Raw genomic sequence first — 17,451 nt, forward strand, 5'->3', positions numbered from 1 at the left:
TACCGCTGCATGCCTAACAGATACATACTCATTGAACCTAGTAAGGCCATAACAAATAGGGCTTTATACAAGCACATTGTTATTTTTGCTTGAGCTAGTGAGTCTTGACAGAATAATTGTTATCTTGACCTTTGGAAGAAAATAGAGTTTACAGACACTTAGAAACAATCTACTGGCGTGTTATTGTCGATTATAAGATAACTACCTGCAGACAGTTGCAGACCTCACAACCCTAACACTACTTGTTGTGAGCATTGATACTTGGGCTCATTATTGTCATCAGTGCGATACTGTCAAAACAATTTCAAGGAAAATTATACTACTGCCCATCTCCTTTGATTGAATTATTGGCTGAATTTTGCTTTATAGAAACTGTCTGATTTTGTGGGGCAAAAGTGCCCCACTTTGTCTGCTACCAAAATTTGTCTTGGGAGAAATTGAACTCAAGGTCCAGAGGCTAACCATTACATATAGAACAATAGAACCATTGTAGTATTTACTCAAAGGAAACACGCAAAAAACAATACATTTTATATTATTGTGTACATATCAAAAACAAAATATTCATATATGAGTTGGTATTAAATTAATTTAAATCAAATTTCTCCCTTAACAGGATGGTAACTGTTGTTATATGCTAAATAAAAATTAATTTTCTGTGCAACGACTTTTATTATCTGGGAAACGCCGGGCATTCATCTGGTTGCGAAAAAAATTGTTGTTTTTTTGTTATCTATGAATATGTTCAGTGTGATTGCAGCTGCCCTATAGCAACTCGGAAAACGCGACAAAGTTATTGGCTACAAATCAATGGAAGCTTAAAGCTACTTCCTACAAGATGACTTGAAAAGTGTTTGTGCAGAACAATGTTGAGTGATTTCCTACATGATGAAGTTGTGCAAAACTTTTTAATAATGGGATAGCAAATATTTTGCAAGATTCATAACTCATGCATGACAATGTTTTTTTTCAGTTTTGATTTATTTTTATCGATACTATACTTTTACCATGCTAGTATGCAAAATGATACTTGCTAGTATTATAGAAATTAATAAACAAAAGCGCTCTCGATGCAATACAAACTACAAAAAGCTATTACTTTTTGCTCACTACGCAGCGACTCTTGGCGGCTTCACATTATAAATTTCAACATTACAGAAGAAACCTTGATGGTTCAGAAGAAGGTGTCGCTCCGTGCCGTGTCTCATACGCAACACTGGTCTGGCTCAGTCTCGTATAGGGAGAGTTACGCCAACTGGAGTTACATCATTTTCGATAGTTCCAAACAAACTCGCTTTGCTATAAAAAGTTCTGTTGAAAATTAAGGTATCGAATCAGAAATACGACTTATACACAGTCGAAATCACCATTTTCTTAGCCTTTTTATATACCACAAAGATCGTCAGAATTTTCTGATTTTTTTCATGTATAACACGAGCATCTTATCTGTGGTTAGTTAGATTTAAACCAGGCTAAAAGCAAAATTCCGTTTATACGACAGCGTTGAGTTATTTCGATCTTTGCGTCAACACTTTTCTCCTTTATTTTTTATAATTTTAAATTTAATTGCGATTTAAACAGCATCTTCATCATAATGGTTAATTGTTGGTCTGTGCGATGCTCAAGCAGATCGGAGTTAGGCTTACAGGTTTTTCAGTTCCCAAAAGATCCCGAAAGAAGGAATGCATGGATTGTTAAAGTGGGCAGGTAAGATTCACGTTGTTTTTAGTGTTTGCAATTGTATAGATTTAGATATTACTATTAACTTAATGTTGAACTGATTAGTAGGAAAGCTAAGGATAGTTGTAGACTATTATTCACAGCCGTGTCAGGTCTATGTGAACGGAGTCGTTTTTATTATTTTATTTATTTAAACAGTGTCAATGTGAAAATTACAAGTTGGATTCTGGAAGTAGCAAAAGAAATCCAAAACTTTTGCAACCAACTGCTTCTTCTAAACTTTGTGAGGCGAGTCAAAATATTATTTAAAATTATTTTGCTATACATATATACGTACATGTATATCGGTTTTTAAACCATATTGGTATTCTTATTGTCATTGTAATTATTGATGCTAGTTGTTAGAATACATTTTACAATTATAATAAATGTTATTCATAAGTTAAGTTGTTTGTATAGTACCATGCACTATTGTTTGTTGTCATGTTTTATTATTATTACCAAAGTTTTCTTATCTGTTGTATTGCTTTACATTTGTGCTATTATTGAAGTTGATAAAAATAGCATATAGTATGTTGCATTCATTAAGAAATAACTGGTTAAAAGTATTGGAAAAAGTTGTATAGGCATCTAAGAATAGGTTGAATAGTAATAGTAGTAGCCCTATTAGTAGGCCTAATAATAATAGTAGTATTCATATTACTGTTTCCCTTGCTTACCTCTCCTCTTTTTTGTTTGCTTATAGAGACATTTTGAAGAAAAGTGTTTTACACTGACTAAAACCAAAAAACGTCGACTGACAAGTGATGCCATTCCTACTCTGTTTGCTCACAGGCCACCACCTGTCTCTGAAAGAAAAACTGCTTTAAAAATAAACTGCACAACAGATTTTTGCAAAAAGTAATTTTATATTACAATCAGTTTCAGTTATTAATTTGAATGTATCTTTTAACAGGTGACTACAAAGAGGTATGGGAACAAAATTGCTGTGTGATTAACGATTGTATTCTCTATACATGTAGCTTTCTTACGCACTCTAACTTTCCTAACTGACACTCACTTCTATAACACTTTTCCTATTAGCGGTACAGCAATTATCTTATCAGTTGTTGTGGCCAGTAGAACTTACGGGCTCAGGTATAAGTGATATGTATGATTTAAATATTTGTCTAACATACATGTATTTACTAATGAATTCAATCCCTCATCGCCAATGATAATAAATTGCTTGCTGCACATTTTCAATTCACACAGGCAAACGTTTCTCACATTCTATTCATATTGATTTGCAAGTTTATGCGTTGTTCAGAGAGTAACAGTGCTCCCCATTTGCTGATGCTTAAATCTTAAAAGTGACTATAATTGTCATTATTTTAATATGGTATATTTGGATTTTTAGAAGTTGATTCACCGAATGTCTTGGAATCAGAACTAGCGACAAGTAAGCCTACAACTTTGATCACATCCGAAAGCGAGAGCATAGAACGAATGTTACAGAAGAAGCTTAAGAAAGGATGTTATTAGTGAAAATTATCAAAAACTATCATTTGATATAGATTATTTTTAAAAATATAAGCTGATTAACGCTATTATGCATCGAGGTAAGAGCAGTTCAGTCTCATATTGGTATAGAACAGTTTTATACGAGTAATTTTGAGGAAATATAAGTTCTCTGAAACCCTAACATGTATATGCGTGTATATGCTTGTTGAGAATTGTGATCAATTTCACTTTGATAACATGCAGATCTATAATGTTGCTATTGATTATTTTAATACCAATTTGCGTAGTCGATTACTCAATAAGGTCAGTAGTGGCAATCAAGAACATTTTCAACAAAGTAGCCACTTGTTAATTTTTTTACAGTTCTAACAAGAATATAGGGCTACCTTAGAAAAACTCCAAACCCATGAAATGGCTCTCAAAGAGTTGTTTAATAGGGATCAACTTGTTGCTCTTCAAAGACATTCCACTAGAGGAATGCAATGGCAACTCGATACAGTAAAGAAAGGGCTGAAGTTGCTGTTTACTTGTGGGTCGACAGGTTACAATCATCTCCTGGATTCAGGAATGCCTTTTCCGTCTGTTAGGACACTGCAAAGACGACTTCAAACTATCTGCTCTGAGCCAGGAGTTCTCACGACTGTTTTTCAATACATGAAGAAAAAGGTGAGCTTGTGTAATAAAGAGTTGTTTTATGTTTATTTTCAAATTTACATGTATGTTTCTCATTTGTTTTGCTAATCGCTCTTTTTATATTCTGATGTCTTTGCGGATTATACTGCATTTACAAGCTCCTTTGATTTAGGCTGCGAGTATGGATGAGAGGGATCGACAGTGTTGCCTTGTGTTGGATGAGATGGAGATTACTGAAGCCCTTGAGTATGATGCTAGCAACAGCTCCGTAATAGGAGAAGTGATGTTACCTGGCCATAGTGGCCTTGCTAGTCAAGGTTTAGTGATTATGCTTGGAGGTTGGTGAGGTTAATTTCTTGTTCACTTCATTTATTACTTTCCTCTTTGTGTCTGCAGTTTTACCACTAGTATTACATGTACTTCGGACCCAAGTGTTGGCTGTATCTTTGCAGGAATTACTGAAAGATGGAAACAAATTGTCGCATTCCATCTCACTGGTAAATCTATTTCCGGGGACAGTCTAGCTTCTCTTATTATTGATGTCATAACACATGCAAGCGGTATTGATCTGAAAGTTGTTGTTACTTCAGACATGGAGTCAAGCAACCAAGCGATGTGGAAGGCGTTTAGTATTGAAAGCAAAAGGGACTCACTAGTGAGCTGTATTCCACATCCTGTGTCTGGTGATAATGTACTTCATTTCTTAGCTGACGTTCCTCACGTTATTAAAAATTTAAGAAATGCGTTTGCCACTCATAAAGTTTTTACAATAGCTGACGATATTTGTAAAAAACATAATCTTCATTCTAACTACATAAAAATCTCCCATGTTTTGGATCTTCTTGAATTTCGGTCTGGTAAAGACTTAAAATTAGCACCCAATCTGTCTGATAAAACTGTCTCGTCTACAGGACACTTCAGCAAGATGAATGTGGTGAATGCCATGCATCTCTTTAGTAAGTCTGTTAGTGCTGCTCTAAGGTACCTCATTAGTAATAAAGGTAGATCTGAGGAGTATTTGACAACGGCTTGGTTTATTGACACAGTTGATCATTGGTTTGATTTGTTGAAATTTGATGCTTTCTGTATTTTACTGTACTCATTCTTGTTGACTAGTATTATATTTATATATGTTATAAACATGTGTAAGTCAGCCATTGCACACAAAATACTATGTTGGCGTACCTTCCTATTGTACTAGTACAGCTTAGCTTCTTTGACTTGTTTATTCGAAGTTAATAATTTTTATTGTAACATTACTATGAAGGATTTTCTATGTAGTATAATATGCCCTTTTAGTATTCAGTTTTTATTATGGAAAGTTGTTCAATTTTTATGTTGTACCTCATACTTTTTGCACGTTTAGTTGAAATCATTGTCCATAATAAATTTGCGGCTGTCCATTAATTTGCATAAAACAAGCCTGTTTATAATTTTTATGAACAAAAATATTGGCAAGTGATGATATTATAAATATAATTATCATTGTGAATACATTAAATTGTTTGTTTGGCCGCCCAAAGTTGTGAAATTGCAAGTAAACACAATTTAGCTAAGACATTCTAGTGCAGATAATAGGAGTTATTTACTATGAAGTGGGTATGAAGTAGCAGAAAACCTGTAAATATGGAGTTGTCATTTTTATAACTGCTATGTGAGTTAGAGCAAAACCGGAGCGTTCTTGTGGTATACTTGATAGTGCTCTAAGGTTACCCAAAGTAGTTTTATTAATTGATAAACAAAGACAGGTAAGAGCAGTCCATATTAACTCCATATAAAAGTAGGCGTGGCCGATGTTTGTTTGGAACTTTCGATGCGTTTGTATAGGCTCCGTTGGTGGCGTAACTCTCCTTATACAACACTGCTCTAGCTCAGCGTCCGCTGCGTTTACTCGCAACTCGCGCTTTTGCTGTACGCACGAGCTAAACTCTTGGAAATTCTAATCGGATGTCAAGGTCTTTTATGCTACCTTCAAGCTAAATTATTCGTTCAACTTTTATTTTGGTTATTCAGTCTCTAGCAGCATTTTTGGCTATGCCTATATTGCAAGATATAAAATTTCTACAGGCATAATAGAGATATTCAAATGTTCACTCGTTCAACTATTATTTAACCTACATGTATTAGTGAAACTTGTTTGTAAATTTTGTGTATTTCTGATGTTAATTCACTGAATACATTTTTGAGTTATTGAAAAGACTAACATTATGTTTACTAATAGCTTATTTTCATATGAACTTTGCTCTCTGAACTTTTTCAACTGTTTCGATTAGTCATTTTTACTACTTTACAAGATACGATCCTTTGTACGTGTTTAACGGCTTTAACAATTTGTCTTACATGCAGTTTCGAATCGATTTTAGATGGTATTCAATCTACTTGTTCTCCTAGATCTCCCTTCACAAACATTTCATTTTCGTCGAGATGACGAAGGAGTCATATATTATTGATTTTTCTATAACTAATTGATACTTACTATGAGCTTCTGATAGGTGTTAGATAACAGGCAGTGTACATAATTTTTTAGAGTCAAGTGATGAGCATCTCCACTAATGAGATTGACAAGCGAAATCTGCTTTTGATATTTTACACAAAACCAGCAATGTAAAAAAAACTTTTTGTGTATTATGTCCAATACCTGTGTAAACTAGCTGACATGTTAAAGTGGTTTGTATGGATTATTTTTAAAGGAAATATGTCTAAACAGAAGAGAGGTGTACAGTATGTACAACAAGATGAGCCAGCATTTCTCAAGCGAATGAAATTGCAGGCTGGATACAAAGAGGGCCCAACAATCGACACAAAGAGATCACAGCTTCCTGAGAGTAACTCAGACTCTGAAGATGACACAGATGATGAAAAACCTCAGGTGATCATCATTTTTTACGCATATGGCTAAATGTAGTTGCTCAGAAGCTTTAATCTAGCTAAACTATGATGCTATTTTGTGACGTGAAAATTAAAGTCAAATTCACTTTGTCAAGCATTTCTTCGGTCTTCTGCATTTTAATTGTTAGCGGAACTCATTAATTTACATCCCCAGGTTGTGGTGCTGAAACCAGGTGATCTAACTGAAGCACAGGCTAAACATGCTGAACAAGAAGCAGCTTGCAAGCCAAGAGAGGCAACAAATGAAAAAATATTATTTAAGAAACCAACAAAGACAAATGAAAATTCGGACAAAGAGACTAAAAAAGATAAAAAATCTTCTGGGACAAAAATAAAAAACAAGAGCCTATTATCCTTTGCGGAAGAAGATGATGAGTACAGCTGACGTATGTGAACTGTTCCATAAGAAGACTCAGCTGATAAAGTTACGTTGTCACACCATTCTGGTCGTTTTTGATGATGCTTGATGCAAATAGGAAGGATATACCTTCAGTTGCTGTGTGCACCAAGCTATCCTGAAAACATCCAAGGAGATATTTGTTATAATTGCCAATAAAGCCATCTAACCTTTTTCATTGCTACCAATGATAACACAAATTAAAATTCAATGCTATATCAACCTACCTCAACTTTGCTAGGGATATCTGATGGAGGCAGGTGATTCCAGGTTTTCAGCTCTGACATGCCCAATTGCTGTAACAGACCAATTTTAAAACTTTTCACCATACCCAAGTTTCTTTTACAGATGCAGACTTATCGGTTTCACCAATATACACTTGTTGTAAAGACAAACCTCTGTGTTTCTCTTGCTGTCCAGCTGTTTGTGTAGAATTGGGGCTGCAGAGTCCTCTTGGCAATTGCACTTGAGCATTTGGTGTGTGTCACAAGCTGTGTGAGGTTGAAAGGTGAACAGATCCTAATCGAACATAATGGAGTTGTGTAAACAACTAATTTATCTGAGCTGTCTAGCTAAGTACTAGGGAAATTACTGAAAATTGACAAACACCATGAGCAACCAGCTAAGATAGTTTCATGCTTGAATATCGGGCCGTTTGCTCAGCACGCTGTTAGTTCCTCTATTCCATCTTACCTTGAGCTCGCTTTGTGAGAACTTAACTTCAGCCTCTTTGAAAGAGTCAATGACAGAATTGCCCAGAGTCTGCTTGCTCACCTGCCTCTGATAAATCTTCTCTTCAATAGTGCCCTGAATAAAATAGTGCCCTGAATGAAATAGTGCCCTGAATGAAATAGTGCCCTGAATAAAATAGTGCCCTGAATGAAATAGTGCCTTGAATAAAATAGTGCCCTGAATGAAATAGTGCCCTGAATAAAATAGTGCCCTGAATAAAATAGTGCCCTGAATAAAATAGCGCCCAGAATAAAATAGCGCCCTGAATAAAATAGTGCCCTGCATAAAATAGTGCCCTGCATAAAATTGTGCCCTGAATAAAAAATGATGTTTTTCTACAATGTGCACATGGCTTTTTTGTAATCAATTCTGATTTACCTCCCTGAGCCTTGTCACTGACATGCCATCATCCAATATTAGCAAACTTATGAAGCACAGTGTCACAACATTATGTCATCACAAACAGAAAGATGTGATGTCAATAGAAGACTGGAATATGGACTGTTTGGAACGCGGCAAGCACCATTCTCAATGTTTCTGACAGTTTGTATGAAGATAAAAGATAGACTGTACTTACTGTGGTGAGAAGCCTGTATATGTAAACTGGTTTCTTCTGACCATCTCTCCAAACGCGTGACATTGCCTGTATAACAGCACATATACTTGCCTTAAATCACCCCTGCAGTAACATTTTATTAGTGAATGTATGAGCGAGTCAGTGAAGATGGATACGCAATGTTCTAGCAAATAAGTAGAGGCATATAATCTACGGATTTGCAAACGATAGAAGTCCTGTAAGCTATAGACTGGCATGTAGACAAAAATCAAGCATAACATACCTGTAAATCATTTGCAGGATTCCAATCTATGTCATAAAGTACCAGTCTATTAGCGCCGATCAAATTGAGACCAACCCCACCAGCCTTCGAACTCAAGAGAAATATATCTGTAATCACCCAAACACAAACATACATTTATGACTGCGACATTCTTGTTAATTGAGAAAGACATAGCCTTTCCAAATGCATAAAAAATAGTAAAAATTTTATTTTCAAAAACTGACATTAAATCTGACTATATGTAGTAAAATAAATAAAAGGTACAGTACTCATTTTAAAGTGATTTATTTAGGCTAAGTCGTAAAAGCAAGAGACATAACATAAATAGATTGTGTACTGCAGTCTGAGAACGATGAATTAAACTTGTCCACTAGCTGCTGACGCTTTTGCACTGGAGTCTGACCATCCAATCTTAGAAACTTATAGCGACTCTGTTTGCATAATCCTTCCAATACGTCTAACATCTACAATTAGCCAACAACAATGCCTCAAATTCTTACATTTTAGAGATGCTATTCTCTTCAAATTGAAGATTAATTTGTTAGTTACATGATGGAAGATATGTCAATGAATGGTCTATTTATGCACATGCTGAATAAACCATTTATTGAAAACTGATATTGAAAGCTGAATATTGATATACGGCATTCATGCTGACTGATATAAAAAGCTTAGAATACAGGCTACACGATACAAAAAGAGTGAAACAAGGAATTATCTTCTAAAGTAACCTCTTCCAAACAGCTCGTTACTTTCTAAGTTTCACAAGTATAGGTCAAGCTGATTGGCTGAGAGTAGCCATTGAGATACTTACTTTCGTATAGTTAGAAACGAGAACTACCCGTTCTGCACATTGTGCCACTAGGAGGTTGTCCAAAAGCTTACTGAGCACTTTAAGCTTTCCTGAGGCAGACACGTCTATTTGTATCTCAGCAGGTGGCGGTTCTTTGGCATCCTGTTGGATAGCGAGTGATAATACCAGTAAGTTTAAATGACAGAGAATTAATTTGCTGCTATCTTTAGCCTTATAGATGACATAAAATATGAGCAGTATTAACAATAACATTTTAACTTTACCAAAGTTCCAAAGGCAGCATCATCTGAATAATCACACAATATAATTAAAAAACTGCAGACACTGGTATCTGAGTCACTCACTGGTATCTGAGTCACAAGGCAAGGATGGTTACAGATCTGCTTAAGGCTGTTTATACAGGTGAGGTGGGCGCTGCCATCTCCGGAACAGCCCAACAGAGCAGTGACTTGGCTGCTGCTGACCATCTTCCTGTACAGATCCACCTGCATCTGTGACGGCTTGCAGAATACTACATACTCAGCTAGAATGGTATTACACTAGATTTCAGCCTATGAATTACCCATTACCTAAAGTACCTATTGTATCAACTTTAAGCATTTGATATTTGATAGCGACAGGGTTTTTTTGAATTTACATCTTAAATTGTACTGTTTTCAATTCTCAATAATATTGTTTTTCAATATTTGCAACATCAAAAGGTTCAGCTTTAATGCTATAGGAGATAATACAGAAATAGAAATTGCTCTAGAAACATGCGAGCTAATCTAACTTAGGGCATGATAACTATAAATTAACATAACTTGTTTACAGATATTTCAGTTTTGATGTTTGACATTTATAAAAATTATTTTAATTATCACATCTAGACTCTTCACTTTAAGTCATTTCAGGTATTTTTTCTTCACTTTCTTCCTCTAGATAACTTTTGGACTGCCGGAGGTTTTTTTTAAATGGATCCAAAATTTTTACCCATGTATTCCATTTTTATTGTTTCATAGAAAAAAAAGCATTGCTTCCTTCCTGCCATTATTACTACTTGTACCAGCCTTCTTGAGATCATGTTGAATAACCACTCCTTCTTACTTGCTGAAAAGGCACAACATAGAATAATTTTGGCTTGTCCTCTTATAAAAGGGTATTTCAACTTTACAGGAATACTTGCTAAAAAAAACAGAAATATAATAACAAGTATACTCATGCCTATATACATTTGGTCAATGGTTTATATTAACCCAGAAATACTAACTTTTACTTAGAAGATATTGTTGATTAACATCACCAGTGCGCCTCAGTATGAAGGAGGAAGTGATTCGGTTAAGTTCCTTCGCCCTTTCTTCACCGATCTTCTTTTCTTCAAGAGCACAGTCAGGCTGTTTAGATCTCAGTATTGGATCCTCATACACCTTTCGAAAGGATAGCTGATTTCCTAGTAATAAGAAAGCTCAATAATATAGCAATATAGTGTATATAATGCTGAAACACATTGACTGAGTTTTAAGCAAGCGGATATAAATATACCTACCGAGCAGTCCTGGGTTGCAGAAGTTGACTAGCGTAAAAAACTCTTTCAGATCATTTTGAATAGGGGTGCCAGTTATAACCACCCTTCTGGAAGTGCTCAATGACTGAAGAAACTGAAAAGATCAAATGCTATATACATGTTTATGCTGCATTTGATACAACTCATTCAACCGATCGTAATTATGCATGTGAATACAGTAGATGCTAAAATAATTGTCTGTTGTATTGTCTAAACTTGAATAACAATGACCGCAGGCTATTTTGAGAGGGTTCAATAATACAATACTCATATTATTATATATCGGTTAAATAGAAATCGGTAAAATAGAATTGGCATAAGATTTTATTAAATAGAGTGCAAGAAGATTGCATACCGAAGTTGTCTTAATTGCACTGTTCTTAAGTCTGTGTCCCTCATCACAAACAATCAAATCAAAGTTTGACTGCTTGATGACATCACAGTATCGCACAAACATTTCGTAAGAGACTATCATCACGGGGTACACACAGGCATTCTTAAACTCCTAAAAGAAAAGCATATAATTTCAGCTTCTAACAGATACTTGATTCAGGAGATTTATGCATAATTCAGTTTGTAGCCCTGACTGTTTGCATAGTCTGCAAGTTTTCTGAAGCCAATACCAACCTCAGCCTTTTTATCAGAGCTCACAGCAAACACATTCAATCTCTCCTTACCAAGCCACTTTTTAAACTCCTTCATCCAGTTCTATAATGTAAGTTGAACGATTGGATAAGTAGCAAATAGCTATAACAATAAAATGGTAAAGTGAAAAGGGTATGAAAACAAAACAGCCACAACTGTCCGAGTGAACAAAAAAGAGAAGGAAAAGCAACAAACCATGAAATACCGTAACTAACATTGACAAGACTGCCAGGGGTGACGATGAGTGCCCGTCGTAACACAGGTTTATGATGTATCGGGTTCTGCTTCAGTAGCGTCCTAAAATATTCAAAGGCCATTTACTGTACTATGGCTATTCCTACGAGTTTTGAAAACCAGCTGTATTCATAAGTGCTCTGATTGGTTGTCTCAAAATGCGTAAGCGTGAGATACTTGAGGACTGACTAAAGAATAAAAAATATGTTACAATTGTATTTCAACTCTCTATGGCTGATGCTTGGCACAGATGAGGAAGATTGCATAGTATGCAATATTTTAGACCCACCAGATTAATGCAATAGCTTGCAATGTCTTTCCCAATCCCATCTCATCTCTACAAATATTACAAACTATTGGTGAGCATCTTAAATACATTTGCCTTTGCGGTATTGCGTTCAGTTTAGTTCGCTCCACAACTCAAAGACTTATTGATAAATTCTTCAAGTAATCACATATAGCATTTTATACAAATGCATTTCATAAAATTGTGCAAATACTACATGTATACAGAAAACTAAATTATTTGTAAATAAAAATAATGAAGTGGTAATCAATCAACAACCAAGTATCTACTGCCACATCATCTTTGCTCGAAATTCAATCTATATAAAACATCTCAAAGTTTGTCTTCGTCTGTCCAGCTATAGCTATTAAATCTAGCAATAGAAAACCGTATCGCCCAAGATTTGATCTCAGAAGCTCCCTTTCACAAGGCGATAAGCTAACCCATTAGGCTTCACAAGATACAATGGATTCATTGGGCGATATGAGTCCAATATGAGTCACTATCTGAGTTAAAATACGCATAGCACTCTGCATTACGCAACGCCATTAAAGCTTGCTCTCACGGCTCTTATTAGTAAATTTAGCAATACAGAAACTAGCTTACTCAAATTAGACAATGGCAATTACATTGCTTGCCACTGTTTATAAGCTGTTTTTGATACCCGTGCAAAGCCAGGAATTCGGCTAGTAAATAGATAAATTGAGGTTTAGCCATGAAGCTTATATGCAGAAATAGAACTTGCTCTAGAAACATGTGAGCCAATCTAACTTAAGGTACAATAATTATAAACTAACATAATTTGTTTATACATATTTTAGTTTTCATGTTTGAGATATTTAAGAAAGTCTTTTTCATTATCATGTCTAGCCTCTCCGCTTGTCATTTCCGGCATTTTTTTTTCGCACTGTTTTCACTTTCTTCCACTAAATAACTTTTAGATGGTTTAAGTTCTTTTAAAAAGATGATTCACAGATTTAAGCTCAAGTATTCTATTATCTGCTGCTTTAATACTAAGAAAAAGCATTGCTTCCTTCCTACCACTATTACTACTTGTATCAGTCTTCTTGAGATCCATGATTTTAGAACTAAAATAGGAGGGTATGAAGTACCATTTGTATTGATTTATAACACAGCATTGTTTCAAAAAATTTTGAGCATAATATGCTGTAAATTATTTCATACCTTGAAAGAAATTTTTCCTCAAATTCTACACCATAAGAAATTTTTTTATACGCATAGGTATTTGCAGATAAGGGCTTAACTGTAGCAGTTCAGGATTTAGAAAAACAATGAAAGGTATTATTGTACAAGCATTATCTATCCCTCTCACATTGAATCAAGTCTAAACAATACACTCGAGGGCAAAATAGACTTACGCAAGAATAGCTCCAAAGCCACCATTGCCCGCATATCCCATAACACACTTGTACAGGAAGTTAATACCTTCCTTCTGGTGTGGTCTGAGGTTGCGTGATACATGAGGATCCACTACTACATCTACCACAGTTGCTCCCTTCGGCTATGAATTGAAAACAAAATGGCAAAGCTACCATTACTAACAAAAATGGCATGATGAGTTGCTACAGTTCCTACACCAGCATTAGCATAGGTTTGTCTAATAAAATATCTAGACAGCTACTTACCACAAGACTTGCTGGTGGGCGACTCAAAACGACAGCAGTAGACAAAGTCGGGTCAAATCTAGGCTTATGTGTTGTAATTGAACAATCGCTCTAGAAGAGAGAATTGTTTATTAGTGACTGGATGTAGCAACATAGTGACATAGCAACATAGTGACATAGCAACATAGTGACATAGCAACATAGTGATGTAGCAACATATGAAAGAGATTATATTAGCATGAGACTACTCGGAGAAACTTACAGCTTTGACATTGCTTAAGAAAAGGCTTGCACCAGTCACAGTTCTCTTTGGAAGTGCTAAAAACAAATAAAGAGATATGAGTAAGAGCATATGTTAATATATGAATGTACTACACTTAATGCTCTACCCAGCAATGAAATGTGTTGTGTTGGCAATGTATCTGTAAAGAGTTGTAGATGCGTCTTTTTGAGACAAACATACATGTTGGTCTACATTGATAGAGATAAAACTGATGAAACTGATTGACTGAAATAGTTGATTCTAATGCTTTTAATTCAAATTGATTCATTTTCAATGCATGCTAATAGGGACCAAGATTGGCCTTTGAATAGTGATGAAAACAGAGTATCCCACAAAGAACTATTTATATGTTGACAAAAGAAATTTTTGTAACAGATATATATATATATATGAAAGTTACTAGAGTAAATCGGCACTTTGTATGAAACATTTAAGATAATATCTTAAATGTTAGGTTAGGTTAAATCTCAGATTTTAACATATATTTAATTACCAAAAGCATATTATGCTTTTGGTAATTAAATATATGTTAAAATCTATTTTTATAGTATGCTTTTGACATAAACTTTAAATAATTTTGCCCCCGGTTTTTTTCCTCATTTATGTTTAGCTTTTTTCTCTGAGCATAAAATAGCAATGCAAACAGTTGCAGTAACGCTATTGATATCACAAAGTGTTGATGATCCATGTTACAATACAAATATCTAGATGATGCTTTAGGAGGGTGCTGAAAGACACAGCAATGATGTCATGGTGTTCATGTGGCTGAAGCCAATTCTCTTTATCAAAATGGCGCATCGTTTAGTAGCATCAGTGTGTGTAGCAATAGCAAATATCTCCACTGAATGCTGGTTATTACCATATCAAGATGCTGTAAATGGCTGGAAATGCATTGATTAGTGTGGGTAACAGGCCCTTATTCACCAATGTAAAACTAGAGTTGGCTATCGTAAGTTACGTCTATTCAAATTTTAATGTTTGTGTTTAGATTCTTCAATTCTTAAATGTTTCATGTTCACCTTGTGACTTGGATATTGTCGGTATTCTTTCATTCTTGCCTGCAAAACAGCTTCCTGACAAAAAGTTCTCTTTTGATATGTCTTCCATGACCTATAACAAAATTTGTCTACTTGTTAGTATATCATGCTGTACACTAGTAAATAAAATGTACATAAAATTGTGAGCTGCGAACCTCAATCTCTTTACCACCGACTAGTAGGGTTTCCCCTTCTTTAAGATTAGATAGTTCAGCATGTTTGTATCCTCCAGCTTTGCCAATTTCCTTGCCATCAGTATCTAGCAGAGATACATTTCGTCCAGTGGCTACCAGGATTGCATCGCCTATAGATTATGTCACATATCACATCTTTTTCTATTGAGCTTGCAGTACACATTGTGATATATTTTAAAGGTGCTACAAATCATATCAACAAACCTTCCCAGTTTTTATGTTTTTTTGTAGATCTTTTGCACCAGACAACTTTGAAATAATGCTTGACAGAATCCGAACCAGTCAATGTATACTGCCCTTTATCAGATGAGCTCTCATTGACATAGCGCTGCCGCAGTGGTGAGCAAAATTTTGCAAGCTTGTGCTGTTTAGGAACGCTTGAAGTTTTTGTAGCAGAAATACCATCAGATAAGCTAGTGACAGGCATTTCACTGCATGCAGATCTGTTACTCAAGCAACTTTTGGGAGTATGTGGGTTCTGCATCACACCAACATTTTGCACATTGTTCTGAATATTTAAAGATTTATCAGATTTTAAAAACTCAAATTTTCCTGTATCCTTTGAGCTATCGGCATTTGTACTTGCAGATTTTAAGGTTTTTTGTATATGATATGGTGGATTAAATTTAGCAATTTTTTTTAATTGCTCGTTGTTTTTACTAGGAGCAGCCGAGCGCTTCATATTGTATACTAGATTAAATTATATAGTACTTCTAAAATATCCTTTCACGCCCAGCAAAGTGCAAAAGTTTAAAATTCCCGCTCTCCACCATCAAGTCGTAGGCCTACGCTGCATAAAGCATTTTACATTATTGCGCAAATGCACTTTTACGCTTTGTCCATAACCTTGACGTAGCAGCAAATCTAACACTTTGGCTTTAAAGAACTAGGGCAATTTCTATAATGTTCCGCACTCAGACTATTATAGACCCGCTAACTGAGTGGAACATAAAATCGTAAACTCAGCCAGATAACTACATGTAACGGAAGTTGAACTCCAATAACTATTTTACTTCTAACAATAATGCAGTTTTTGTTTACATTTTTTGTAAAACTGTTGAACATTTATATTTAATCGCATTTATTTTTTATTTCATTTTTCAACTCACCGATTCACATTGCGGCTTAGCGGTTAACCTAAATGCCAGCAGGTCTCATAAAAGACGGTACGTATCAGAAAATGAGTCGCAGGCTGATGTATCGCATCAAGAAACAAATTACTCACCTCATTCGCACCGAATTGACTCGATACGAAGTAGTGACATCGATTTCCATCTCTCCTCCTTCGAATTGACATACAAAAATACAATGGGACTGTCATAAACATTGACAGCCCAATTGTAATACCTTTAAATGGGTTGTGTCAGGCTTTGAAACGATAGATGACCAATAAGTTGAAAGAAATAATAAATTGTGGGATAACGCAATACCATAACTGCTTCAAAACAGTGCAGCAAGCACAGCGATACACCAACAAGCACACGTGAAAATCTAGGGCAATTGCTACGCTGCAATGGAAATATCAAACATGGGAGTTGTCCAACCATCAAGATGATGCAATGTGAATATAATTATGGGACATCAGTTGGGTTGGGAGTTGTCTGACCATTATGATGAAGAACTTATGAATGAAAAACAGCATAAAATTGTTACTAAATCATGATTATTATGGATCAACACCATTTAATATGAAAGCGACTAACTGTCTACAACAATTATTAATGGATATTCAGTGGAGCAAACAACTCTACAGAGTGTCAGGCACAAACAGAGGTATATCACCAATATTACAGGAGCCAGCCAGATTTACGACTTGCTGGAGCGAAGTAGCAGTCAGCATACACTAGACCAGCAACCAGTCATCAACGAAACAATTATTTACAACATTTTATTTAGTATATTTAGATATACCGTAAAACCTCAAATTGAACACCATGGTGCTCTATTTTTCAACCCTTCTTCTAAAGTGGGGGTCAATTGGGTGCGACGTTCAAATAGAGGCTGGCGGTCTATTTTTCAAATGGCTTGTCAGAATTTCTGGAAAACAAATTTAGCCCTATTATGGGCGAAGCGAATATCGCCTATATTTTTCTCCGTTTTTTTTTCGGTGGAGCGAT

The 17,451-nt window shown here is 35.3% G+C and overlaps 2 protein-coding genes across 3 annotated transcripts in view; one reads left to right on the plus strand and one right to left on the minus strand.

Moving 5' to 3' along the window:
- LOC137391875 (uncharacterized protein KIAA1143 homolog) overlaps positions 1–7,280 on the plus strand; it is a 19,232-nt gene extending 11,952 nt beyond the window's left edge. Inside the window, exons 1-3 of one of the 2 annotated variants that reach the window (XM_068078422.1) lie at positions 6,108–6,122; positions 6,507–6,685; positions 6,860–7,280. In XM_068078422.1, the coding sequence (XP_067934523.1) occupies positions 6,512–6,685; positions 6,860–7,090 (405 nt within the window). In that variant the 5' untranslated portion in view covers positions 6,108–6,122; positions 6,507–6,511 and the 3' untranslated portion in view covers positions 7,091–7,280. Of the gene's footprint in view, positions 1–6,107; positions 6,123–6,506; positions 6,686–6,859 lie in introns of those variants that run through there. The other variant, XM_068078421.1, reaches the window with a different exon arrangement.
- LOC137391874 (DNA repair and recombination protein RAD54B-like) lies at positions 6,938–16,089 on the minus strand. The gene is made up of 21 exons (XM_068078420.1): positions 15,539–16,089; positions 15,296–15,444; positions 15,123–15,213; positions 14,083–14,138; positions 13,842–13,931; positions 13,575–13,717; positions 12,199–12,246; positions 11,891–11,972; positions 11,658–11,738; positions 11,386–11,535; positions 11,013–11,124; positions 10,737–10,916; positions 9,832–10,010; positions 9,488–9,628; positions 9,011–9,137; positions 8,674–8,780; positions 8,412–8,477; positions 7,796–7,909; positions 7,499–7,621; positions 7,330–7,398; positions 6,938–7,220 (listed from the first exon to the last, which is right to left on the minus strand). Exons 1-21 carry the CDS (start codon positions 16,014–16,016, stop codon positions 7,131–7,133), a joined length of 2,676 nt encoding a protein of 891 aa, XP_067934521.1. The 5' UTR covers positions 16,017–16,089; the 3' UTR covers positions 6,938–7,130.
- Positions 16,090–17,451: the final 1,362 nt, after the last annotated feature.

The sequence above is a fragment of the Watersipora subatra genome, chromosome 3 (genome assembly GCF_963576615.1).
Source record: "Watersipora subatra chromosome 3, tzWatSuba1.1, whole genome shotgun sequence".
NCBI classification, from domain to species: Eukaryota; Metazoa; Bryozoa; class Gymnolaemata; order Cheilostomatida; family Watersiporidae; genus Watersipora; species Watersipora subatra.

Excerpts from the sequence above, each read along its gene's own strand:
- LOC137391874 (XM_068078420.1), bottom strand. The coding sequence starts at position 16,016 with ATGAAGCGCTCGGCTGCTCCTAGTAAAAACAACGAGCAATTAAAAAAA. Across the intron at positions 11,973-12,198 it reads CAAGCTATTGCATTAATCTG|GACGCTACTGAAGCAGAACC; the intron begins GTGGGTCTAAAA and ends TGAATATTTTAG. Across the intron at positions 9,138-9,487 it reads TCGTTTCTAACTATACGAAA|ATGTTAGACGTATTGGAAGG; the intron begins GTAAGTATCTCA and ends GGCTAATTGTAG.